This window comes from Pieris napi, chromosome 4, assembly GCF_905475465.1.
Source record: "Pieris napi chromosome 4, ilPieNapi1.2, whole genome shotgun sequence".
Classification (NCBI taxonomy): domain Eukaryota; kingdom Metazoa; phylum Arthropoda; class Insecta; order Lepidoptera; family Pieridae; genus Pieris; species Pieris napi.
Genome location: NC_062237.1, coordinates 10245325 through 10273189, shown reverse-complemented (window position 1 = coordinate 10273189; position 27865 = coordinate 10245325). Strand labels below are relative to the sequence as shown.

The 27865-nt window shown below is 34.5% G+C and overlaps 2 protein-coding genes across 2 annotated transcripts in view; one reads left to right on the top strand and one right to left on the bottom strand.

Moving 5' to 3' along the window:
* Positions 1 to 17084, top strand: part of LOC125048802 (olfactory receptor 1A2-like) — an 81715-nt gene extending 64631 nt beyond the window's left edge. The window contains exons 3-4 of the mRNA XM_047647709.1: positions 13318 to 13533; positions 14245 to 17084. Of these exons, the coding sequence (XP_047503665.1) occupies positions 13318 to 13533; positions 14245 to 15342 (1314 nt within the window). The 3' untranslated portion in view covers positions 15343 to 17084. The remainder of the gene's footprint in view (positions 1 to 13317; positions 13534 to 14244) is intronic.
* On the bottom strand, positions 472 to 8658 carry LOC125048803. Its single transcript, XM_047647710.1, has 8 exons — positions 8502 to 8658; positions 8284 to 8374; positions 6796 to 6920; positions 5856 to 5972; positions 4381 to 4556; positions 1857 to 1973; positions 971 to 1356; positions 472 to 798 (listed from the first exon to the last, which is right to left on the bottom strand). Exons 2-8 carry the CDS (start codon positions 8331 to 8333, stop codon positions 483 to 485), a joined length of 1287 nt encoding a protein of 428 aa, XP_047503666.1. The 5' UTR covers positions 8334 to 8374; positions 8502 to 8658; the 3' UTR covers positions 472 to 482.
* Positions 17085 to 27865: the final 10781 nt, after the last annotated feature.

The following is a 27865-nucleotide window of genomic DNA, read 5'->3' as shown; positions in this document are numbered from 1 at the left end:
ATAAGAGAGACGCTGGACTAAAACCGGTGGAAACAGATAGGCCGCTCCAGATGCTTCCTTGCTGACCACCACGTTTAGGCATGAGCTGCCGATTAAAGTGAGACCAACTTTATAGAAAACTATGTGTATTAGTACTGTTTTGGTTTCCGAAGTGTTTATGATAATTTAAATTGATATAAGTACAAATTCGTCACCTCAATAAGAAGACCACTTTTGTGTACAACAATTGGATTGAAATAGGAGAAGGCAGATCACCTAATTGACTATAAAAACATGATCAATGAAACAGAAGCTGAAATATGTTTGCCTTAAGAACCACCATGTTTTGGGATAACCTGTGGTATTCCACGTGAAGTGTATTCTCCAACTTATACTCGAACGTACAGTCTCCTTCCTCATTTAATCGGGGCAGAAAACTAGAAAAATAAACACCAAAATATTTATATAATTTATTATGACATCAGAATACAAACCAACGAAACCTACGAAGATGTACAAGACGACAGCAGTTTCAATAAAGTACTTCTACTAATATTAAATTTCTGGATTGTATTGACAATTTTTGTATTATCATGAACTGTTGATTTTGAGATATTTATATCATTCAAATCTATTAATGAGCTGGAATATAACTTATACAAAAGTGTATCTTCAACGTTACTTTTAGATTTGGTGATTTTATGTCGTCTAATATTTCTTTTCCTTCGAATTGGAATTCCTTTTATATCATCTTCGTAGTCTTCTTCGCTTGAATTCGGACCTTTTTTCATTTTATGTGCAATTTCTTCATCTCTGAAACTACAATATTTTTTTTAAATTACGTTCTTATTTTCAAAAAGCAAAACCTAGCTATTAAACTGAAATATGGGCTAATGTATGTATTGACAACTCTAATTGAATAAAATCCGTTACAACGCCATTATTGATAATTTTGAGTTGTTGCAATACAAAAGTTGAGTTTTTAAATTACCTGGGATCATCAAATTTGTCCAAAAGAAGATTTCTGTCTATTTTGTCCAAAACTTGGTCAAAATCTTTTGTCATAGCTTCCTCAACTCTAACTGTGCGTTTTGTTGAGGGAATAGGCTTGAACGTTGATGGTGTTTGATGTCTCGGCTTAGGTCTACTGGGTCTAGTTGGAGTAGGCTTCGCTGTTATAGGCGATGGAAGTGTTAATCGCTCGCCGTAATCAAAAAGATCCGGGGGAATATAGGATTGATGTTTCGCAGCTCTCCAGTTATTTGGGTTATGGAAACCTTGGTCCGGAACAGCCAGTCTTAAGGAGTTGCTTGGTGTGGTCACAAATGGAGGTAGCATTGAAACCCTTGGTAACATTCTTCTTCCACTTTCTTGAGACTGTAGAATATGTGTTTGTTAACTAAACGTAAAGGGGCCTCATAGCCTAGCGGTCTTATTAAGTGGCAGCTAGGTGAGGGGTACCGGGTTCGATTCCCGGTTCGAGGGAAAGTTTATATTTAATTTAAATTTGTTCTCGGCCTCTGGGAGGGTTGTGCGGTACCGGGCGAGTGTCTAAACCGTACATGGAGGACACGGTCGTATTTCTAAAGACAAGCACGAATTATAAAATCCTATACTTGACGCTGGCTACTGCACAAATCGTGCAAGGGCAATTTAAAAAAAAAACTAAACGTAAACTTATAATACGAAGAAAATTGTCTTGCAGTAAAAGATACATTTACTCCCAATAAATAATAATATATATTGTAGTTAAGTCTGTATGTTTTTGTGCCTACCCAAACTAAGGATTGTTTGATTATTTGCTTTGACGAAACTTACCGCTTCGAGACTTAGTAGTTACCAGATGTAGCGTCGATAATATAATATTAAATACATACAATTTGTTGTTGAGGTGCTCTTCTCTCTGCTTCAGCGGCTTTCTGCATATTAATCGCGCTTTGTATAGCTTTCAATTCATCTATTTGCATGTGTTGCGATGGCAATTGACCTAATGCCTACAAATTAAAAATATTTTAGTTTAATTTTTATATATCAACTAGCAGACCCGGCAAACGTTGTTTTGCCATGTGTATTATTTCTAGGAAACATTTTTTTAGTTCAATAGAAATAAACATTTACAATAACAAAAAATAGGGGTTGATCGTAGAAGGGTGAAAATTAGGCGTTGTATGTATTTTGTATGCTGTATCATTTAAAAAATAAAAACAAAAGAAAAAAATGTTTGGAGGGGGCCTATCACTTAGGGGTTTGAAAGATAGATAGATAGATAGCCCATTCTCAGACTTACAATCTGCATAAAAGATTTCATAAGAATCGGTCGAGTTATTCGGAGGAGAATGGGAACGAACATTGTGACAGGAGAGTTTTATATCTATATATATAAAAATGAAACCCGTTTTCCGTTGTCACGACATCACATGAAAACGACTCGACCGATTTGTCTGATTTTTTTTTCTTGTGTTTGTAATTGTCAGGAGAAGGTTCTTATAAAAGAAAAAAAGAAAAAAATTGCGCGGAAAATTAGAAAATTCAAGAATACTTAACCACCATACAATTCGAACTTTTTGGTGTAACCTTATGGCGTTTGACATAACACAACATTGACAGAATACGTGCTGCAAATATCGTCAGAGGATGTAAGAAAAATGAATATCGTTCAAAATAAATGCTTCGGTCGGAGTTATTATATTGATAATTCATATAATAATATGCGAGCCAGAAAAACAAACAAAGAATGTTGTATAACATAAAGCATTAGAATAATAAACACTTTGTTTCTGAAATATTTTTTAATTCATTATACCAATTTGAAATCAATATTCATAGTTAAGACAGGACAACGTCTGTCGGGTCCGCTAGTATATTTATAAAATTATATGTATTGAGATATTCTTAACCTTGCTTTTATGCGTAAATCTGCAAGACTTTAATAAACGAAGGGTTAAAGAACGTCTCGTCACAGGTCGTCGTGGTCGTTCCCACACAATTTTATTGCTTATAATTTAACTTTATTACATACAAAACCAGGCATATTAACGGCTAGCCCATGATAGCCAAACACAACTTGATTTTAATTATTCGATTAATGTGCTATTAACAGTATAAAGTTATAGTTTTAGACGATGGATATCTCTTAGGGAGAACAAAATCCGTTATCTCTATTATGTGAACCCAAAGGATAACAGATTTTGTGCAAACAAATAAGGAGCTTTATGTTGTAAATGTTATGTTGTTGTTATAATTCAAAGAACTTTTGGGCCTGTTTGGTACATTTGCTTCAATGAAGAACTTTATGTAGACGACGCCATCGTCCAATTCATAAAATGCAACAGGCTCAAGTGTTTGGGACATATGCACCGAATGGCGGACGACAGAACACCAAGCTCCTTACTGAAATCACAACCTGGTGGTAACAGAAAACCCGGTAGACTGAGGTTGCGTTGGTGGAGTTGTCAAAACCTAGAAACAACAGGTGTTTGAAGTTGGACCCAAGAAGCACGAAATAGACTGCGATGGCGAAAGATACTTGCGGAGGCTAAGACCCATAAAGGGATCAGCTACAGCTATTGATCATGATGATTGTGTTGTAAATAACACGTGTAAAGGAAATGGCTAAAGCTGATTAACCATCTTCAGTGTGACACAACATGAGGAAGGCTACAATTCACTTCACAAAAGCTAACTCGATCGGCAATCAAACTTGGTATCCCAGATATTACGGTCCCTTAAACAAAGTGTTTTACTTAATGTGTGTTCACAATGTTACGTCATTAAAATGGTAACGCATTAGCCATTGATACCTTACTGTAAATGTTTGATGTATATATGTTAATATGCACATAACCCTGCAAGGTTAACAGAAATTATTTTTAACTTTTGTTTGAACTTATATATTTGGTCTAATAGATATTTTTTTAAATACAACAGTCATATTTATGAGCAGGGTGCAAACGGGCAAGAGGCTCATCTGATTTTAAGTGATACATGGACACTCTCAAAGCCAGATGGCTCGAGAAGCGTTGCCGGCCTTTTAAGAATTGGTACGATCTTTTCTTGATGGTCCTAAGCCGAAAATGTTCGAAAATACTTCATAGCATGTCAAAAGTAGAAAATAATATTTAAAGTTCGTTAAATGATCTAGGATTACTATGAATTGTATTCGATTAGATTCTGCGATATTTTCGAGGACGGCCCACAGTTGAACACATTATACAAAAAATAGACATCAAATTTTACACCTTTTTAAAGTCAAATAAAATCCAACTATTAGTTAGTACTAACTCATTTTGTGAATAAATATTTTGCTTTCAACACCTTCCATTAAGAACTTTAAACATAAGTGCATTTACCCCAAAGTGGCTTGTATATTGCGGGGAATGTCGCTACTTTAATAATACTTACCTCATGTATTTTAATTTCAGCGTGCGTCGAACTTTCCCTTTCAGCGGGAGGTTTTGCTGTTAGCTTCATTAAAGCTCCTTCGAAACTATTTTTATCGTTAGAGTTCAAAATTGAGTCATCCAATCTTCGCCCAGCTCTCATGGATGATTGCTCATCGTCAGCCGGCCCCGTGATAACTGATTAAGGGCAAGGTTTTGTATCAATAATAAAAAAAGTAGATAGAAGATATAGAAGGAAGCGAATGGAGAGAGAAAGCCATGGATAGAGGCATTTGGAAACAGCTGAAGTTTTACCCGTGAAGGGGCTCCAATCAATGGTACTGAAGGAAGTTACGATAAAAAGTAACAAAAAAGAAATTTATATACATTTATTTTTTGGAGCAGTATTGGCCTAGTGGCTTCAGCATGCGACTCTCATCCCTGAGGTCGTAGGTTCGATCCCCGGCTATGCACCAATGGACTTTCTTTCTATGTGCGCATTTAACATTCGCTCGAACGTTGAAGGAAAACATCGTAAGGAAACCAACATGTCCGAGACCCAAAAAGACGACGGCCTATTAGATTTACAAATGATCATGATACAGATTCAGAAATCTGAGGCCTAAAGAGGTTGTAGCGCCACTGATTTTTATTTTATTTTATGAATTTAAACCGTGTCACACTTTTGAAAAGACTGGAAATAAAGGGGCTTTATATACCTGAGCTTGCGACATCCGTGCCAACGTTAGAAACCGAACCCGGTTATTCGCCATGTCAGTTAACCACTTATACGTTATAACGATTACATAAGAGAATGTATTTATTACGTAGAGTATTGATTATTTTAAAATTAGATGTATCAATGTAATGAATTTCCTATATGACTTATTGTCAGAGAAAAATTGTAATGAAAAATCGTTAATAAGATTTTTGATGAACTTGTTGACAAATATTTGCTTGGAGCAAAAACGAAAGTAATATTCAAATGTCTTTCTTTGATGCTAATTATTATTAAACACCTTTTATTTACTTCTAATTTATGTATTAATTAAATAGAATGTCGGCGTAGTCGCGTCTTCTCAGAATTATCTCTACATTTAAAGGAGCAATAAAGCTATATATAGTAATTTTATTTTTATTAAAATCTTAATTAAAAAAGGAATGTTTTGCGCAGTCATTTAGATGTCTATGTTTAGCATTGGACGTTGACAGAAAGGTTAAAAAGCTATTTAAAGCTGAGAGCAAATATTTTTGTACATATTTATTTACAAACTATTATACGTATATTCTATTTATAATTGTTTTTATGATTGTGCTAGAGTCTTCGTTGATTTTGGAGTCACATTTGCCGACTTCCTTATGATCTTTTCTTATAAGAAAAGATCTTGCTATAGCAAGTGTTGTAAATATAGAAATATGGACATTCGTGTACAGCTGGGGTTTTGAGAGACACTTAACAGTAACACAAATTAATCTAAGGTAAATATGCACTCTTACGATTTTCATCATTGATATGTCCCTTCACTGGCATATGGCCACTCCTTCTCCAGTCCATATCGTCAGCGATGTCGTCATCAAAGACTCCCCTCTTCAAATAAACAGATACATTGGTCTCTGAAAAGTGTGATATCGTCAATAACTACTTTTATTATTATAATGATTTATTTTTCAGGAAACTCCACAAAATATAGATATACATATTACGTTAACAAAAATACTTTACAGCTAAACTTAGTGATAATAAAAGTTTTTAATTTTCGATATAATTTCATATTACTCTTCTAAAAATAAAAGTTTATTTACACAGCCATTATATATATTGTAAGTATGCAATAAAAGTATAACAATTATCAATTTGCATTAGTATTAAATATATACAATATAGTATCGATATAAGAATACTAAGAAATTAAAAGCGTATTTAAAGTAACGGCTTGTACTGGCAAATAAGCAAAATATATCAACAGAAACAACTTGAGCAATGGTCTATAGCAGTGTTTCCCAACGTGGATCCCACGGCCCCCAAGGGGGCAATTAGATTGATAAGGGGGCTATTCGAAAATTTATTAAAACCATTTAAAATTAGAATTTCAGTTTTCCATTATACGAGTACGTTTTGTAAATTTACTTACTGTGTTTCGTTGACAATTTTAGTTTCTAAGGTGAACAATTCAATTTTATTAATATTAAAAATTATGTTTGTTACATCGGGGGGATTTTAAAAAGGCTAAGGGTAGGCTTGGGGCCTGGCACAAAAAAGGTCGGAAAACACTATAAGCTCTTTTAAGTACACGGAAACACTAAAATATCTTTCGTGTAGTTAATTATACAAAATCTACGATGACCCGTGCTATCAAAGTTTGGCATTATGGTATTGATATATAAAGGTCAAACCCATATGGTAACGGTACGGTTCTTATACAAGATGTATGCTGACCTTTCAAATCAATATATTCAGCTAAGGAATAGTTATAGCCCAAGGCGACTCCGGACATAGACGCTGTCACAAGTGTGCAGCAAACCGCTGAGCTGATGCAGCATGACATTGTAAATGTCCATAGTCTGAAATGTTTCTAACGCTGAAGCTTAATTTAACAAAGGCACTACAACCTTTTAAGTCTGATCCTTAGATTTCCCTATCTGTTGCGTGATTAAGTATTATTTTTCTTAATAGTGAAGTAGGTGATCTGTGCCATAGATTTTTTTGTCTAAAGCGGAAACGTGAGGAAACCGGCATGGTTTCCTCACGAGTATACGAGCGAGTGTGCACAGCCGTGATTCAAACGTTTAAACATTGACGTAAAAAAGAGACTGATTGTTGTAGCGCACACAGAGATTTATCTATATTTTTAAACCAACTTCTAGAAAACCAAAGGTTATTAATTCGCCTATTTTCTAAATTATGTTCAAACATAGCTCCTCCGTCCGAGGACCGATACTCAATACTTTTTAGTACATTTTGGAATCGGTTCTATTTTTTGCAATAGACTGCGCCCGTGTTTTTAGCGGCTATCGTTATTAATCAGCGTTAATTCGGTGGAAGCGCTATCCATTAATGGATAGTCCAAAACAAAAAAGTCTTTTCAATCTGAAACAGTAGTTCTTAAGAACAAACACTTCATATATTTATTATATAATTTATTTTATTTTAAATATTTAGCATCTACAGGATAAAAAATTAAACGCTAAATTAAAAAAAAAACTTATGCGCGCTGTTTTTGAACGGTGCAAGGAATTATTACTTAAATCTGAATAGGAGAATGAACTGATCACAAAGGTATTGTAGAATAATAATATTTTTATATATAAGGGCTTATAATTGTGTATTGGATTTCGTGGCGCATGCAAAGCGATTCGGCAATATTTCATATCCATTATTTTGTTTTAAATTGCTAATTAATATCAATAGTTAAGGCTCTGTTATAACTATGGAGATCAATAAATGAAAATTCATTTGGTTGTTTTTAATTCAATTCAGACTGTTCAAGTATGTTTTCTGAGAAGAGGAATAAGTACGATTCTGGTGATTTATATATAAAATAGGAGCAAAAATTAATCCAGGTACTCCATTACTATTAAATATTACCTACAAAGGATAATATAATTTTGTGGCTGCTAAATTGGAGACTTTTAGGATAGTTTCACCTAATAGTAATCAATAGGAACTATTGTATTTGTAAACAAGATTATTAGCATTTAGCTAACGTAGAATATTCCCTTGTAATGTAATTACATTAACGAATGCTAAGTTTTAAACCGATACCCTTAATTGGGGCACAGGGTAGACGTATTTTGCGCCGCGGTGTATTGATATATTTTAGCCTACTGAGCCAAGATTACTTGCTACAACAATCAATATGAAGCAAATATTATTTCGCTGGGAATGTAATTCAGGACTTATTTGCTATTTTAGTTAATTAAATACCTTTGAATGAGATCGATCATCCACCCACAGCAAGTGAATATGCAACACATTATTTATAAATAGCATTTACACCAAACAAATTTCACAAAATCTGGAACATGTCAATGATGATTTTCATAAAATTATTTATAGAGAGTTCTAGTCAATCATGTTATATATTATTGGAAGTAGGTTATACAGAGTAGCCCAAATACATTATTTAGTAAAGAAATTGTTACCTTGCAACTCAAAATTTTGTAAAAGCGGGTCGTTACTGTTTGGCGAAAATCCACTCAATATACATAATTTTGTTTTTCAGCTACATATTCACGAATAAATTCACATTATATGTTTGTAAAGCCTTTGAAATCAATCTCGCTTAACAGTAATGCCAAATTGAATCGACGACTGAATATCACAATTGACATATACACCATAGAGTAATATAACGTTTCAAAGTCTTTTGACGGTTTTCAGTATTTATTTACAATTTGGTACCTCAACGTTCCTTTCATATGAATATTGACATACTTAATGCGATAGAATCTCATATATAAATTTAGTCCTCCGACCTCTTTATGCACGTATGAACGCCATAAAGTTAAACATGTAGATTTCTACAGATTTTTAGACGGTTTTCACCAATAGATGAGGGAGGAGGGGAATTTTGGGTGGGGGGGGGGGATTCTTTTGTTAAACGTTACGATGCGGGACGGGGATTGAATTACGCGTTATTGTTAATATTATTTTCGACTTTCCTGTACTTTACACCACATAATGGTATGTTTTAGGTATAAAGAGTCATTAGGTGGTCACGAAACGTTTTACTATACTTGGTTACAGTACTGTCCTTGGGTACAGAAAAAAAGTTACGCCGCGTTACACGGGGCAGGGAGGGGGGTCTATAATATCCAAAAATTGCGTGACGTAACGCTCCCAAAAACCTTAAATAAAATACGCTGGCGATGGCGAAGCCCTGGCCGGAAGGTAGTGCTAGCTAAAACAAATATCATTAATTTAAATATAACTACAGCAGTGTTGGCCAAGTCGTCGGTATGCGTGCGACTCTTAGTAATGTCGTAGGTTCGATGCCCGACTGTGCAATTACGCATTAACATTCAATGACGCATTTAACATTCGCTTGAACGATGAAGGAAAACATCGTAAGGAAACCGGCTTGCCTTAGACCCATAAAGGCTGATCACACTTGCCTAATTAATTGACAAATGATCATAAAACAGATACCTAAATCTGAGGCCCAGACCTAAAAAGGTTGTAGCGCTACTGATTCATTATTTTTAAATAAAACTACAATTTAAAACTCAGAATTTAATTACAATGTAAAATAAAACATCTCTTTTGTGAATTTTCTCTGCGAACAAGGGCGGATCCAGAGGGGTCTCCCTGGAACCTGGATCTCGCTGTATCACACATTTTAATTATATTACAAAATTTGTGAGTATTTAAGGATTGTGTATTAAAACAAAAATCGGTAATGTTACCTATGTTGTATGTGTACAAGTTTGAATGGTATATACCAAACAAACTTGTACACATACATATTATAATTTTTAAAAATATAATATTATTAAAAATTATTATTATTATTTATTTTTTTTAGGGACCAAACTTTTTAAATTTGTTTTGATTTTCATTTTATTTTTTTTTAATTATTTTTATTATTACTTTATAGGTTAAAAAATTTGTAAATACTGTATTTGTGTAAACAAAGTAATTATGTGGTATTTAAAAAAAAAATAGAAAAATTATATCTTTAACTTTGACCTCTCGCCCTTCCGTGAATTGTATATCCCTTCACACGAAAATATTTTTTCAAATTGAGTCTTTGATTCTCTTGCAATGGGTTTGCATATAAAAGTGCACAATGTAGGTTAAAGGAAACTATTTAGGAAAGGTTGCATCGATTAGCGGAACTTGTTCGTTGCATCATCTCCTATAGAATTTCCCCTTAGGTACTTCTAAACGTTTGTTTGAAGTATTTATTTATGCATCGAGGAACCTGCGTACGTAAGATATTTACGTTAATCAGTAAGCCACGGAGGTGGTTGCTTCAATTGAATATAATTTGTAATGCCTAAGGATAAACATTGCCTACAATTGAATACAGTTTTATGAATATTAGAATTAAAGATAAACCGTTTTTTACCCTTAAAACTACCCCCCCTAACCCTTCCCGACCTCAGATCGACCGTAATTTATTTTTCCTTTCATTTTGATCATATTCCCCTGCTTTTCTAATGGGTTTCATCCTACTGTAATTTTTTTTGGTTTCAAAAATTATCGGCACTGGTCTATAATGAATAATACTAGTAGAATACAACATGCAATTTAGTTAAAAATAAATTATATAAAAATACACAAGAGCATTCAATTTAACTTCAATCCCACACGTAGCCGGTATAACACTAATCATTTACATCTACCTAAACTCCGAAACGAATACGGTCGGAAAAATATAACCTATTTCGGTATGAGTCTTTCCAACTGCCTGCCTCCTGAGATACGGGAAATAGTAGTAGTGAACCGTTTCGAATGCGCCTGTGAAGTTTTTTTTCGTAGATTGATTCTAATGCAATAACAGCGTACGACGCGACGTCACGGTGGCGTCATATTTTTTTACTTTTTATGTTTTTTTTTTAATTTTTAATCAATCCGCAATCAGCCTCTTGGCTTTTATCATGTTTTATGAGAAATTATGGTAATTAGGGAACGCAAATCCAATATTTTTTTTATTCCCTCCGTCATTCGATGCCCTCTTCAGCCGATACACACTGTCCGTCGTTTCCAAGAGGCCCCTAGACGTGTTGCTGAAGTCTCATTTTGTATCGCACTGTTCATCTTTTAATGTCTTCTGTCTTTTTTTATGTCTTTAAATAAAAAAAATCTCATGTAAGAGACATGTATGTTTGTGTACATGTATGTACTTCTTTAAACCTATACATTAGTAAACGCTAAATACACACGCAAACAACTCAACAGTTTTTACATAATTTTAATTTAATCAACAACAAAAGAGCTTTTCAACACCGATCATTTCTTTATTCAACACAACTAATTTTATATTCAAAAACCTCCTTCCTAGCACAATATATCATGTTATAATATTTTTCCACTTCTCGGTGTCCTAACAAGCAGGAAATGTCATTATTGACTACTTAAACGCGATTATAATATATAATTCTCAAACATAAGGTATGAAGGTAAACCTCCAGAGGCCGCTGTAAATATTTCATGAATGCCGTTGTACCTTCTTGCTTCCATTACGGTTATGTTTATGCAAATTAAAACGCATATTTCGACTGTGTTTACTTAAAACAACGAGAATTTGTGAATAAAATACTAAAATATTTTTAGTGTGTACATTCTTGAAAATTCGACATAAGCTATATTAATTTTAGACCCGACTACAAACTAATAAAACAGTTAATGATATTTACACCCTATGCACTTGAAATAACAAAATTTGTAAAGAAATTAAATTCTTTCATATTCGTGCATATTTTAAAAAAATACCGCGAATCTCATATAATATATACATAATATATTATATTATATGTATCTTGTTTTCTATGTTATGTGTTCTCTGTAAGTGTTTGTATGTGTTTCGTTAGTGTGCCTTTTAAAATAAAATAAAATAATATGTCGAATTTTAAAATTAGTGGCGAAACCTTTTTAGGTCTAGGCTGAAATCTGAGATTTCTATATCTGTTTCATGATTGATTCATGAAGAATTTGTCAATCTAAAAGGCAAGTAGGTTATCAGCTTTCTGTGCCTGACAGACGCCGGCGACTTTTTGGGTCTAGGGCAAGCCGGTATCCTCACCATTCGAGCGAATGTAAAATGCGCACATAGAAAGAAAGTTCATTGGTGCACAGCCGGGGATTGAACCTACGACCTCAGGGATGAGAGTCGCACGCCTAGTGGCCAACTCTGCTTAATATGCCGAATATTTTGGGACCTAATCGTGATCCATTAACTATTAACATAGTCTAAAATTTGCGCCGTATTGTTGTTACTCACTTTAATTCACGCTAAAGATTGTACGAGTATATGTTTAAAATAGGACAGAAAAAGTATTTGAAACAGAAAATAAAGTAACTTTATAAGGATGGTGTAAAAGGTTCGCAATATTTTAGCTTAAAATACTTTCAACTTAATTATAGTAATCTTAGCTCCTTTGAGGCTCTCTTAGATGTTATTTTTAAAAGCTAATTATTGAAGATCGGCTTTCCGGCTAATCCTTTTATTGTTTTATTTCTATGAGACTGAAATAAACAATATAACTAAAAACTCTTTTGCAAAAAAAAAACGGGCAACTAAGAAAATTTCAGTCGATTCCGCAACGCCTGACTTACCACAAGCGGTCATCTCTTGGTTCTGTGCATGGTTTTTTCCCGAACTGGGTCTTCTGACCAAACTGGTCTCTTGATATCGTTGCCAAGTCCTCTGGACGGTTGAACAACTCACAATTAATTGCCGAGACACGTAAGTTTACGAAGAGTCATTACTGAAGAGTGTTCCATATGCACTAAGCTGTTTGACAATGTTGCCCAAGTTTCTTAAGTAATATTTATATCTCTGTAATATTATTAGTAAGACTTTTCCATACAAATGTGTATTACATATTTTCTATACAATAAGACGCAACAATGCCCCTTTCTTCGAAGTAACGGTTTGACGGAAACACAAAGAGAGTTGGTCACTGGAGAGGTGATCTGATGGAATTAAAAAGGCAGGGCGAGAATTTTGTACACACTTGGCGAACGATAGAGAAAAGTGGAGTGGTCTGGAGGGGGCTATTACTCGTGAAGTGGTCCTTACAACTAAGCATTGGCTAGGATTATGTTCTTTTATTTTATATTAGTTAACTTTTTATATTCATCACATTTTAATTAATAATTTTAAATTGTACCTTTAACTATTACAAATATATACCTAATATATTTGTAATAGTTGTTAAGGAATAAATTACAAATGCGCTGTTCAGCTATCTTTTAAGGTACCCTTTTCTTTAGTCACTATAATTATTTCAGCCGGTTTCCGCATCGTCGCTGCTTCTGGTACACCTGGGTGTAGTAGGAGCGTTAGCCAGCGGTGCTGCACTATGCGGCGGGGGTACGTGCGCCTGCGCAGTATTATTGCACGCACTGCATCCATTGCAACTTTGGACCGTGTGTGGGTTGCACGCTGACCGAGCTGCTGCTATTGCTGCACCACTGCATTATGCTGCCATTGTTTCTGCTAAAAAGGTATGACCAACCCCATATTTATACTTTATTAAAAAAAATCATAAAACTTCGATCTTACATCAATGTGTTAATTTAATAATTATTGTCTTAATGATCTTTCATCATCATCATCAATGGCTTACAGACCCTTGTAAACCTTAGCCTACTCAAGTATATTTCGCCACCGCAATCAATTTCGTGCTTCTTGTGTCCAACTTCGATCACCTATTGTTTTGAGGCCCTTGACAACTTCATCCCCACCCCATCTTCATCTCTTAAACACAATTTGACAGACACAAAGTTGAATGATTTACGATTTTTTTTTTAAATTACCATTTCATAACTGCAATTTATTAAATAACAATATTTGATATTTGTAAGCCTAAGAGAATTCAATGTAATTAAGTGTTAATTAGTTTATATATGAAGTATGAGGAGCCTATAAATATTTTATGGAAGTCCCCTGACGCGAATATCCATACCTGGAAATCAGCAGTATTACATAACTTAATTTCGTACTTGTTATTTCTAGGATAACTTGAAGATAAAATTTCTTATTTTCCGTAACAAGCAAAAGTTTCGCATTTGCCTGGCAACAATACTCTTTATCTTTTTGCACCAGATTTTGCTCAAGAAAGCAAATATTATTAACTTATTAAATACATAGGCAGATAAAATGAATGGTACAATAGCTTATCATAGCTTCCAAATAACTTTGAATTATTTTTTCAGGCACTAATATGTGTGGCAATTGGCTGGGTAGCTACAGCTACTCTACTAGCTCCGCTAGCAATAGCTCAGCCTCCGCTGGCGTACAATGCTGGATTTGGTAGCTGTGTCCCGGACTGTGGCGCTGGTCCCACTGCACTTGCGTTCTGTCTTATCTACGCCTTGTTAACCCTTCTCTTACCAACGGCACTTGTCTTAGCGTGCAGTTTAAAGATACTACGCATTGCCCGATATCATCGACATCGTATAGCTGCTGCGATATATGAAGTGACTCTATCAGCACAAGTCACTGTAACGCACCAACGTAACCCTTTCTCACCCCCACCCCCGCCACGCAGACGAGCATTATCAGCAGTTGTCCAGCCTTTAGGATCATTAGCAATACTGTATTTTCCATATTATTGTATGTTAATTTGGCCGGCTATAGCTGTTCCTCCTCGGTCTTTAGCAGCCTTGTCAGTTGCACTATTGGCGGCTGCACCAACCGTGAACAGTATCCTCTATGGCATAAGAAGCCGGGCACTAAAGGATTCGCTCAGAAATTATAGAAGAAAGAGAATGACGAAAAGCGAAGTAACACAGGAGATCCAAGCCCGTACACCCAGTGCATGTGGTTCTAGAAGGCCATCTCTATCTGCTGGTTCAGGTTGCATTCGACCACCTACAACTCGGAGATTGTCAGACGCAGCGGCCATGGGTGCTCGTGGTTCCGAAAGACCGGCACCCAGAGCTGCATCATGCAATATGCTTCAAGATCCCCATGACGATGAAACCCCAAGATGTAGGACATCAGCCATTCCGATTATACGTGCGCCTCCCCACGTCGTGTTAGGTAGAGCACTAGGTTTAGAAGAGGGAATGTATAGGGAGCGACGTCGACGACAATCTCCGAGAATTACCGTCACGAGAGCAATGTCAGATGAGTGCGAATCACCTTCTAGACGCCCTCTTTGTCGTCAACAATCTCGTTCAAGCGGCGCACTTTTAGGAACCTTGTCATATTCACCAGCGCTGTCTGAGGATGTCAATCTAGAAAGTACAGATGAACCACTACTTCTCTCGTGGCCTCAACAGGCCATACGTAGACACGATGTTTTATAGATGGATACTTAATGTTAAAGAAGAGCGCATAATAGGGACAATAATGTCTGCGAAATGCCATATTCCTATAACTTACGGGTATCGGTTGATTTATTAAATGATGGTTTAAAAGGAATGGTGTATGCTTTTGTTCACCTCTGTTGTCACTGTAACGATGTAGTAGATTCGAGTATTTAAATTTTCGCTGCCAAACTAAGCTAAATTGTGAATTTTTAACTCGAAGACGTTCCGGTGATAGCAGATCTACAAAAGCGGCTTCATTCATGAGTCATAGAAAGTATACATTTTCGTTAAAATAAGGTAACATCCAAATCCAATTATGCTCAAACCACAGAAATGTGGTTTGTTTTTGGAAAAATAGTCAAAGGCAACACCATTTGTTTGCATGTATTTTTGTTTTTGGGTACAAAACGAAAACGTTATTTTCTATGGACTTATGGATGCCTTTAGAATAATTTTACGCTTTCTACTCTTCTCCCCGACCAAACTGACCAAAGATGTTTCCTATCTCTACTATTTTATCGTAGGTGTAATTGTTTATCTTACAGGGTCCCGCCATATCGTTAGCTGTATTTAAATATACTGCGCTTCTCATATTCCATATACTACATATAATTCATATTTGTAAATAAAAAATGAAACCTGTATCTATATATATACATATGTATATCTAATCTCATGAAAATACCACTTGTATCCTTTTATCCCGGATTATCGAGTCATTGGAATGCTATTAAAGAATCCTATATTTCGTTTATTTGGCGTGTGTCTCTTTCAATACGTTTATATTTCGTCTGTACTTTTGCGGCTCGAACTGTTATTATTTCTGTTTCAATGAGTTATTTAATTGATTTTTTGCGACCTAGGCATTTAATTCATTAATAATAATTGTAAAATTTTGAGATTGGCCTTAAATAATTTAAAAAGCTTTTGTTACCATTGACGTCCAATATTTGGATCATCCCAATCATCTATACTCTAATCTAACGTTTTAGTTGAAATCTCATCCCCTCCAAACATCTCAGGTTTTATTTTAATATTAAATAATTTGAGTATTTTCAATCATTAATTAGGAGCAAAGATCCACTTTTTCATTTCCACCAATGAATCGCGTCATCTTTCAATACATTCTTACTTTCTCTATACTTTTCAAGTCAGGCGTAGATGAAAATTCTTATTTTCAGTACAACGTTAGTTCGTATGTTTTGAATAACATTCCTAATTATTAATAAGTCTAGTCATATTAATATGCTTTAAAGTGCTTAATGTAGAAGGAAGCGTTGTTTACTTAGAATTACGTTCAGTCTGTTTACCATTAGAACAATAAGCAGTTTCCTACCTAGTTCACCGACTTTCTTACAGTTTATTTACTTAACATTGATAATGTAACGCGGGTATCACCCTAAAATGCTTTCCTATTTTCTAAATAAATCTATACTTTTCATAATAAAGCAGTAATATATAATGTCGACGGCGTGTGTCAGGCGTTGAAGGTATATCGCATACTTGAAAGAACAAATGGTCATAAAACAGATACAGAACTTTGAGATCTTAAAACGGTGTAGCGCCACTGGTCTTTTATTTAAAAACTACAACCGTTACGTTCATCTGCATCACCGTGATAGCTGGAAGTCTTCCACGGTCCGCTTCACTAGACATTTTCTTTTGCGTGCTAGGGAACTGTGGAATCTACTCCCGGTGGGGAACTTCCCTTGGAGATACGATCTCCAATTGTTTAAAAAAGAGCATACTGCGATGACTGCATTTTATTCACGTTTGTCTATTCTATAAAAAAGAATAAAAACCTGGACTGCAAAATTCACATACAACGTCACTTCGTATGGACAAACCAAGATTAGTCTTCTCTATAGAAATATTTATTGATAAAAAAAAATAGTTTTACCTTCCAGTCGAGAAGTACTAAGGGAGTAAAACATTTCTTATGTAACAATTTTTTTTCTTTACTGAACGTTTTCGGTTAGTTAAAGAAACTGCTTAAACGCTAGAAAGTCGGTGAATTTTTGTCACACATTACACCCTAATAATTCAGTTTAACTGTGTTAATCGCATTAATCTAGTTATTACAACACAAACGCTTAAATAGATATATAAACTTATTAGTGTTAAGTATATCGATGTTAATGTGTTAAGTCATAAATCCGTTAAAAAATTAAATGTTTATGAAATATATTTATTTACGGGCAGTGCGCAAGTGGGCAGTAAGGGATGAGAAATTTTATGAAGCCTATATCTGAGAAAGGCCTATTTTCATGTTTCATAGTCAATCTAATTGTACTATCAGCAAATGTTGATATAGGTTGATAGTATATTCAAATTTATTTACAGTGCTTGCGTCAGACCGCGTCTTCACTGATATTCTATTTGTAAATATAAAAAATCCTAATGAAATATATAGAAAACAAATATATAGCAAATAAATAGCTAAACTGACTTACGGCGGCTTTCTATACTCAATCCCAATCCCATTTTTACTGCTACAGATTGATATTGCAATCCATTTCTCATAAAATACTTTTCAATAACCGATCGATGGATCTTTGAATTCGACAGATCGAATTTTGAGTTATCAATCTACGTAAATTTGCGAAAATCTGAATTGGAAATAATTTTAGATTATAGATCGAGTATAGAAAGCGGCCGTTAGCACACATAACATATAGATATATGCCGCGATATATAAAGGCCCTTGTCTCGATTTTGACAAAATATAATAATTTGGTAGGCCGAGAAAAAAATATTACAGATAGAAATAGTCCATTTCCCATTGATTACCGGAATAAAGTCCCGTCCCCTAGGGCAGTTTAATAATCTGGAAATCAAGAATATCGAAATTAAACATTTACTGATAGTACGGAGAGTAAAAATTTAAATTAAAGTTAGTACTCATATTTTATAAGCATTTTAGATGATATTTATGTAAAAAGTCAACATGCGATCACTGCCTGTTATCTGTTGCTAGTCAAAGCTGTTGTATTAAGAACTGTGTTAATCTATACTTATAATAAAAAGTAGAAAATTACTCATGTTTTTTAATTACGCCCTGATTTCGATGAATAGGAAATTTACCTTTAATAGGTTTCTGTACGTGAAGTATTTCAGTGTGAATAAAACACCACATTGTTTGATTGGTAAGTTCTAGTTTAAGAAGATTATCTTCTACTTTGAGTGTCTCTCCATTATTGGAAGTTTGCCGTCCGGGTCTTGAAGCGTGTCTTGTCTTGTACCAGATGCAGCATCTCTTTCGCAATCGCAATACCCGTCCACTCCCTAACGTTGCAAAGCCATGCTATGTATGTTGCTATATATATACCAACACGCCGTTTACCCCGAATTTTACCCATTATAATTAATTGAAGGAGGTGATAGCGGTCTTGACGTAACACGTGGCCCGTGTACGCAACATTCCGCTGTTTAATGTTCTGCATAGAAGATTATGAATGTATTTGAATTATAATGGTATGGTATAACGTTTAAAAATGTAATTTAGCCTAAGGTAACTTTCCTTATGTGAGATATTTGTTGGATTTAGAAGTGATTTCATTTTAAAACCAAATAATCGATTTATTGGTTCCAGAAGATTATGTAACTAACTATGAATAGCACTTTTAAGAACTACATTTCTATTTAAAGATCAGTTATATTTGTATCAACTTATGTATGCGTGTACTGCAGTCCATAAAATTGTGTTTACGTACTAAACTGTTTTGTTATTCAGTCCGCATAGTTCCTGCAAGTTCTCGTAAATTCAGTTTAATCGATATACAAAGGATAATTCACGTGAAATAACTGTCAGGTATATTTAACTTTCAAATGCGGGGTGAGTATAACTACAAACGAATTATGTAACTAAGAATCTCTATTAATAATTTTAATGCAATGTAAACTTGAAGGCAAATGACGTCAAATTAATTCACGAAATATTTACTTAAATAAAAAATAATATGGCTAATGGCTAAATAATAATATAGCCTTTAAATTCCGAAACTCTGTAATTTTATATATCTGAACTTTAATATATTTTCACTCCAGTATATCTCGGAGTTCGGTTTGCCTCTTGGCAAAGGCCTCCTCTAACCCTTTCCACTGTTCTCTATCTTTTGCGACTCTTCTCCAGTTGTAGCCTGCTGTTAGTTTCAGTTCGTCCTCCCATCTCTTTCGTGGTCGACCTCTTCTTCGTTTTCCGTCTAATGGCTATCCTTTGCTAATGCTCCGCGACTTTTCTCTCGTATTGTGAGTTGATACAAGCATTATGTTATAAATGTATAAGCAATATTAAAAATTAATTTATCCTAAAGCAGTTTCAAAAATATATACAAACAAACACGTCACCAGGTCGGTAAAAAGGTGAAAAAAGGCATAATAACATTTTTGGAAGATGGGTTATGATCATAAATTACTGTTCTTATTTTCTTCTTTAAAAGAAAGACAGATTAACTACTCCACCCAATTTTCAGAAGTAAATTTTGATTCTAATTACTTCTAATCTTAGAGGTCCCAGCTGTAAGTTGAAATTACTTGTGTCAATTTATTCTCAATAAATAGCCTATCAATGGGTAATTGAGTGTAAATTTAAATCGTATACCCAACTAAAAGTAAGATAGTATTTAACAAGAAATAAAAACTACAAATATACTGAATATATAAAAATAGTGCAGAATCGAACCTACGACCTCAGGGATGACAGTCGCACGCTGAAGCCACTAGGCCAACACGTTGAACAAGAAAGCAGCCCTTAACATAAGTGATGACATAAATTTGACGTAGGCATATTGTTAGTAGAGATATCCCGATCTGGAGCAAATATTGCTTTCACACGATTCCCAAAATGGGACAATTGGACTTCGTTCATTACTAGGTATGCTCAATGACACGCCTAATCAACTCCATCCCATTGAAAGGGGAGCCTGTGACAGGTGGAAATTGACAAAGTCAAAAATTGCGGCTACCCCATTTCCTATTTCATTTTACATCCCTTCAAAACAAACCCAACGAAAATGTTTGACAAGCTTCCATTAATTATTTATTTCATACTTAAAATATAACTTTATGTAAACAATAGTGCTAAAATTGATACATTGAATATTAAAGTCAATGTTTAGAGGGCCCGACTAAATAAAAGAATTTGAATTTACTACAACTTTATAAAAGAAAAATCGGTTCAAATAAACAAATATTTCGCTGTATCATTACAATAATGTTTCAGAGGTATATCCGGTGTTTTTGCGACAGCAGCCCTGCGATTAGGTAACTTACTTTTCGAACTCACACAGCGGTTTTCGCATCGGCGGTCGCTCTCAAATCAGTCGTGAAGCAGTCATTTTATGATTTGGCATTCTGAAAAGGTGGGAGCTTGTAGTTTATTGTTTATCACCGCTGTGTGAGTTCGAAAAGTGAGTTACAGAATCGCAGGGCAGGTCTCGTAAGATATGATGCGTGAAAACTGCGCAGGAGTTGTTAAGAATCGTTGATCCTAACTTTATCTTTTTTTTTATAGAACAGGGGGCAAACGGGCAGGAAAAATCCGTTCGTACTCTACTCTGCTGATGGGAAATCTATTGTATCGGGCTTGTATACTGTTGCGTTTTAAAAAACATGGTGCTTATGAGAATCGTTATTATTTATTTATAAGTTATTTAAACGATCAAAATTATAAAGCACTACTGCGCTATTAAAGCTTGCTTCACTAGATGTATGCAGCATACTGGCGCGCATGTTATTTTATGACGAGGATCCTAGATGTCGCTAACCCAACATGGCGGTTTGTAAAACGCGCTATTGATGTACTTAACATCAGCGAAAGAATATTTGCTAAGACCTTACTTCATAGGATCATAGGAGGAGTCGTGGCGCGGTACGTAGAGCGTATGGCGGGCAGTGACGAAGGCTTGTCTTCGAAGATCGTTCAGTTTTCTGCTTGCGGAAAAGCGTGGGACGATGCTGTATGACTGGCATTTTAGCCCGGTCATTTTAGACATAAAAATAGTGATCAAATAAAGAAAATTCCGACAAAGCCAAATTTTCGTAGAGACCTTAGGTTTACCACAAGGAATAAAGTGTCAAAAGTCCCCATCAGTCCCATGTGAGCTTAGGGACTTATTCGGGGTCAAAGGTCAAAATTTTAGGTTTTTTGGATTTTTCTCGAAAACGGTAAGTTTTGTAGAAAAGTACTTCAGAGCAAATTTGTAGATCTTAAAATTCTCTATAAAAATGATCCCCATGATTTTTTCTCTAAGACTCACTATTTCCCAGATATTGCGCTTGTAAGAATCATGTTCTACATAGTATGCACACATATGCCACGTATATACATATTTAGGTACTCAAGCAAGCAAAAATGCCTACACGTGTTTCTTTTATGTATACATTATTAGTATAACCTGAGAAGGCGTAGCAACGGACAGAAATATATTCTTCTCAAAGTTTATCAGCTTATCCAAAATGCCAAAACTTTATTTTATTTTTACATGCGATGACCGGATGCGATACTACGTCAGAAATGTTTAGAAGGGGCAAAAATTCAGTATTTAAAATTATTTGAAAAAAAAAAATGATTTGATTGACTGCGCAAAAGTATTTACAGAAATTAATTCTTCACCTCAAATACTAATTACTAAAGGAATTCGGTTTCTTCCTGCGGTTTATGGAGCTCCAAAAAAAATTGATTGCATAGATACGTACAGATATTTAACATTTGTAAAAAATACACGAAACAAAAAGCAAGTACAGCTATCTTGTCTTCCTCCAACATCGGCATCTGCTAGTCAACATTTGTTTCGAGTATACTATCAAGTCCAGACATGGCAAGGCAATGAACTGAACCCTGAAGTCTGTGGTTGGAAATTGATAAATAATACTTTGGAACCGATTCGAACTTTACTGCCCCCTGCTCCAGAAAAACTTCTTAACACTATTTTTTGCAATTGCAAGAAAGGTTGTAGTGCCAAATGTAGCTGTAAAAAAGTAGGGTTGCAGTGTTCTCCAACGTGTACCAATTGCCAAGGTGTCTCTTGCTCAAATGTTCAATGTGTACATAAAAGAGAGGAAGATTCATGTGATTTTGATGAAGAGACAACTGATTCATCTTCATTTGAACAATTTCTAAGCGCTTATCAACAGGAAGGAGAAGAAGAAGAACAAAAAGAAATTGAAGAAAACATGATTGTTGAAGTTGAATAATATGAAGAGTATGAGTCAGATTAAAGTAATAAAAAAAAGTTTGAACGACAGTTAAACTCAGTAACCCATATCAATAATCTTCATACTATTAAATAATTATTGTTCCTGAAAATAACAATCCAAATCCATAATAAAGGTTCGTGGAATAGGCCTACCGGGGATACCACGTTAAAAAAAAACGCGCCGAGTACACTACCTCACAGGTGGTGAGGAAATGTGTGCATATTATGTAGAACGTGATTCTTACAAGCGCAATATCTGGGAAATAGTGGGTCTTAGAGAAAAAATCATAGAGACCATTTTTATAGAAAATTTTAAGATCTACAACTTTGCTCTGAGGTACTTTTCGATAAAACTTACCGTTTTCGAGAAAAATCCAAAAAACCTAAAATTTTGACCTTGGACCCCGAATAAGTCCCTAAGCTCACATGGGACTGATGGGGACTTTTGACACTTTATTCCTTGTGGTAAACCTAAGGTCTCTACGAAAATTTGGCTTTGTCGGAATTTTCTTTATTTCAATTGTCTAAAATGACCGGGCTATTTTATACTTTTGGAAATTGTTATAACGTACAATAAAGTCATAAAAATGAAGAATTATAGCATTTATTGTTTACTTAACTTTTAAAACGGTTTTATTTTTATAAAGACACTTCCATAGAAGTTTAGTCCCATGCGTTAAGGTTGAGGTCTTGGATTTAACGCTGAAACAAAATGTTTAAGAGCGCACACTGCAAATGACAAAAAAATTTCGATTACTTAACTACGAAAAAAAACATTCATTAAGTATTGTCTTTGATTAACATAACTCATTTAAATAAAACACTATTTTGACCGGATTGAAGTTATGTATTATTATATCCCACCACCACCCTTCACAACTGCTTTCTGTCGGTAAATGTTTGTTTCAGAGAGCCCAACGTCTTTGTGATGATGCCTACTGTAATGTCCTGCTTCTTGGAGTGTTTTACGGCTCACCAACACCACAACACTTGTACAAACGTCCTACACACAACCGCTCCGTTCGGGTGTCGGATTACGACTGCCAGTCTGACAAGTGACGTAGGCGCATGAGACAACCAAGCAACACTTTATTTAGTCAATACACTACATCCCTTTTTTGTTTTATTTGTTTTTATTGATTATATCTCTCTGATTACTCATTAATGTAACTTGGATGTAATGTGATGGATTTTACATGAATCAAACATAATTAATGAAATTAAAGTTTTATGCAGCTACACTAGGGTTAAGTTCCGACATTGATTTCCTCGTCGTTAACTTCATTTCTTTTCAGACATACCATTCCCCTTGAACTCTTTTCAAATGTACAACGTCCCTTCTTGGAGTTTGACCGGTTTCATCGTTTCTTACCGTGATATCTCCTCCTTTCGTGATTTCCACCGTGTGTGTTTCTGGATTTATTTATTTTATTTTTATTTATTTCCTTTATTCATATTTTTATATACACTATGTCTCCTGGTATTAAATCACACTATCCAGCCTCCTTTATCGTATCCGATTTCTTTTCCCATTTGTTTTCTTTTTTTTTTCTCTATCCTTAACCTCAGTGTCTTGTGCTGTCCTCTCTATTGTATCTCTAAACTTCCTTTTGAAGGAAAGTTCTGATGAGGTTCTTCCAGTAACAGAATGTGTTGTACATGGTTAAATATTCCAGTAAACTTTCCTTCCAGTCTTTATTTTCAGATATACCTACTTATTTTAAGACGTTTAAGTATGACACAGTTTTGTCTTTCGACCTCTCCGCTTTGTCGCAGCAAATATGGTACTGTATTGAAAAGAATAATGTTTATTTCTGTTAGAAATGATTTAAACTCTTCGCTGATTAACTGTCTTCTATTATCTGCAGTTATTGATTTCCTAATCGACTGAATATTCCTTTAAGTTTGGCTACAATTTCAGTAGAGGTAATTTTGCGACAAATCTTCACTTCTTTATAATATGTGGTCACCACTGGTAATGAATTGCGATATCAATACAAAGCACTTCTGGAAACTCACGCCGTTTTATAGGGTATGGAAACAAAGTTCATTTTGTAAGATTTTATACAACTTCACGTCGTCGTTCCATATAAACCCTCTTTCACGTTTAGTATTTCCCTATCGTCCATTTTGCTATCTATTTTTTCTTTAATATAAACAGCACGAGGTCGGGAAAACTCTACATTATGACAAATGTGATTGTCTTCCAATTTTATCAGGGATTTCTCCGCATTTTTGCTTATTTGTTATTTGTCGACAATGAGTCGGCGATATTGGTTTTCCCTGGTTGGTAAACTATTTTATAGTCGTAAGATTGTAAGCGCATAACCCATCTCTCTATCCCTGCACATGGTTTAGATTTAGGACCAAATATTACCTCCAACGGCTTGTGATCTCTTATAAGTTCAAATCTTTTACAATAAAGGAATATGTGGAAATGTTCCACCGCCCACACGAGAATTAACGCTCCTTTTTCTGTCTGGCAATAGCGGCGTTCACAGTCAGTCAGAGTTTTGTGGCCATATGCAATAATCCTGGGCTCACCTTTGGAATTAGTTTGAACTAAAACTCCACCTAAATCCACAGGACTAGCATCTGCTATGACAATCGTACGATCGCTAACATTATAATACCCTAAGCTAGGAATATTTGTCATGATTTCCTTCAACGACTTAAAATACCCCTTTTGTTCTGGTCCCCAGTTTTCGGTTACATGATATGCCAAACATGAGTCTCTTGTATCTGAATAAGCCTTTACTGGTTATAAAGGTGGTTGTTTCTTGAAGCAGGATCTATTTCAAGTTGGTGAAATGCGTTTTTAATATCCAATCTTGTAAATACTTTTGCATTTTTCGTTTTAGGTAGCAACTTGTCCATCGTCGGCAATGGGTAATTTTCTCGTACAATGGCTCCATTTCCTTTCAGCACCGGCACTACAGGGGACACCCATTTAGAAGAACCCACTATCGGCTCTATAATATCCCTATGTTTAAGTTCTTCTTCCTGTTTGAAGAAGGTTTCAAGGTTTGAAACGACCTTTCTTTTGTTCATGTCTATATTATTATAATATTTCCACTTTCCGCTTCAACGTCTGTTTCGTTCGGCAGTATTGTCTGAAATGCCCCATAAGACCACACTTTAGGCATTCTTTATTCCTTGCTGGGCATTTTGTATCATTTCCAGCATGTCTAGGTTTACCACATCTACCGAATCCATGTACAAAATTCTTTAATTTATCAAAGTTCCTTTTAAATTTACTATCCATCCTGTTTACTTCTTGATTCTCATTTGATTTCAGTGATTTTTTAAACTCGTCTAATTGTTTATTAACAACTTCAAGAGTATTTGCTTCGGTGATTACTTGCTCTAATGTAATTTCATCCCCAATCTGTGATATCGTTTTTCTCAGTTCGGGTAGAAAACATTTTTTCGTTATTTGGTCGATAATGTTTTCATCTCTGTCGGCAAACTGACATTTATCAGCTTGTTTTCCCAGTCTCACCACAAATTTCAATTTTTCGTCAGGTTCTTATTTACGGAGCCTGAATATATGTCTCTCGTATACTTTATTCTGTTTTGGTGCAAAGAAGGCATCAAGTTTAGATATTGCTACTTCAAACACGTCTTTGCCTTCAGTTGGTTCGACATCAGCTCCAGGAATGTTGTAAAACACTTCCTGTAAGTCTAACCCGCCGAAATGTAGAAGAGAGGCCCTTTTCTTTACGTATTCGTCAATGTTAGACGCTTCGAGGTAAATGAATAGTGCTCGTTTCCATCGCTCCCATCGTGCACCCATTGAGGTAGATTTAGCGTTACAGTCGAACTTTTCCAGTGAAAGGAGTGACATCTTTGGGGCGACCAGGAATTATCAATTTAATGATTTAGATATCTATGTATCTGCAGTTAGATTTGATCTCAGATGCTTCCATCTCGTATCAATTTAATGATCGGATTATATTTTTATCCGCATAAAGCTACTTAAGCCGTCCATACCACCAAACGTATAAATTTAATTATCAGATTTTGAATCTGCTAAGTTTGTAGATTTTATCTTAGATGATCTTGTATGAATTTAATGATCGGATTATATTTTTATCCGCATAAATCTACTTAAGCTGTTCATACCAACAAACGTATAAATTGAATTATCAGATTTTTAATCTGCTAAGTTAGTACCCACTAATGTACAATAATAATTTTATTGTAAATTTTTATTTTATTTATTGGTATCAATTTAATGATCAGAATTTTAATCTGCTTTTATTTTTATTTACTGATATCAATTTAATGATCAGACTTTTAATCTGCTTTTATTTTTATTTACTGGTATCAATTTAATTATCAGACTTTTAATCTGCTTTTATTTTTATTTACTGGTATCAATTTAATGATCAGACTTTTAATCTGCTTTTGTTTTTATTTCCTGGTATTAATTTAATGATCAGACTCTTAATCTGCTTTTGTTTTTATTTACTGGTATCAATTTAATGATTAGACTTTTAATCTGCTTTTGTTTTTATTTACTGGTATCAATTTAATGATCAGACTTGTAATCTGCTTTTGTTTTTATTTACTGGTGTCAATTTAATGATCACACTTTTGGTCTGCTTTTATTTTTATTCACAGGTATCAATTTAATGATCAGACTTTTAGTCTGCTTTTATTTTTATTACAGATATCAATTTAATGATCAGACTTTTAGTCTGCTTTTATTTTTATTTACTGGCATCAATTTAATGATCAGACTTTTAGTCTGCTTTTATTTTTATTTACAGGTATCAATTTAATGATCAGACTTTTAGTCTGCTTTAATTTTATTTACAGGTATCAATTTAATGATCAGACATTTAGTCTGCTTTTATTTTTATTTACAGATATCAATTTAATGATCAGACTTTCAGTCTGCTTTTATTTTTGTTTACTGGCATCAATTTAATGATCAGACTATTAGTCTGCTTTTATTTTTATTTACAGATATCAATTTAATGATCAGACTTTTAGTCTGCTTTTATTTTTATTTACAGATATCAATTTAATGATCAGACTTTCAGTCTGCTTTTATTTTTGTTTACTGGCATCAATTTAATGATCAGACTATTAGTCTGCTTTTATTTTTATTTACAGATATCAATTTAATGATCAGACTTTTAGTCTGCTTTTATTTTTATTTACAGATATCAATTTAATGATCAGACTTTTAGTCTGCTTTTATTTTTGTTTACTCGCATCAATTTAATGATCAGACTTTTAGTCTGCTTTTATTTTTATTTACAGATATCAATTTAATGATCAGTTGGGTTCCAACTGCTTTGAGTAGATACTCC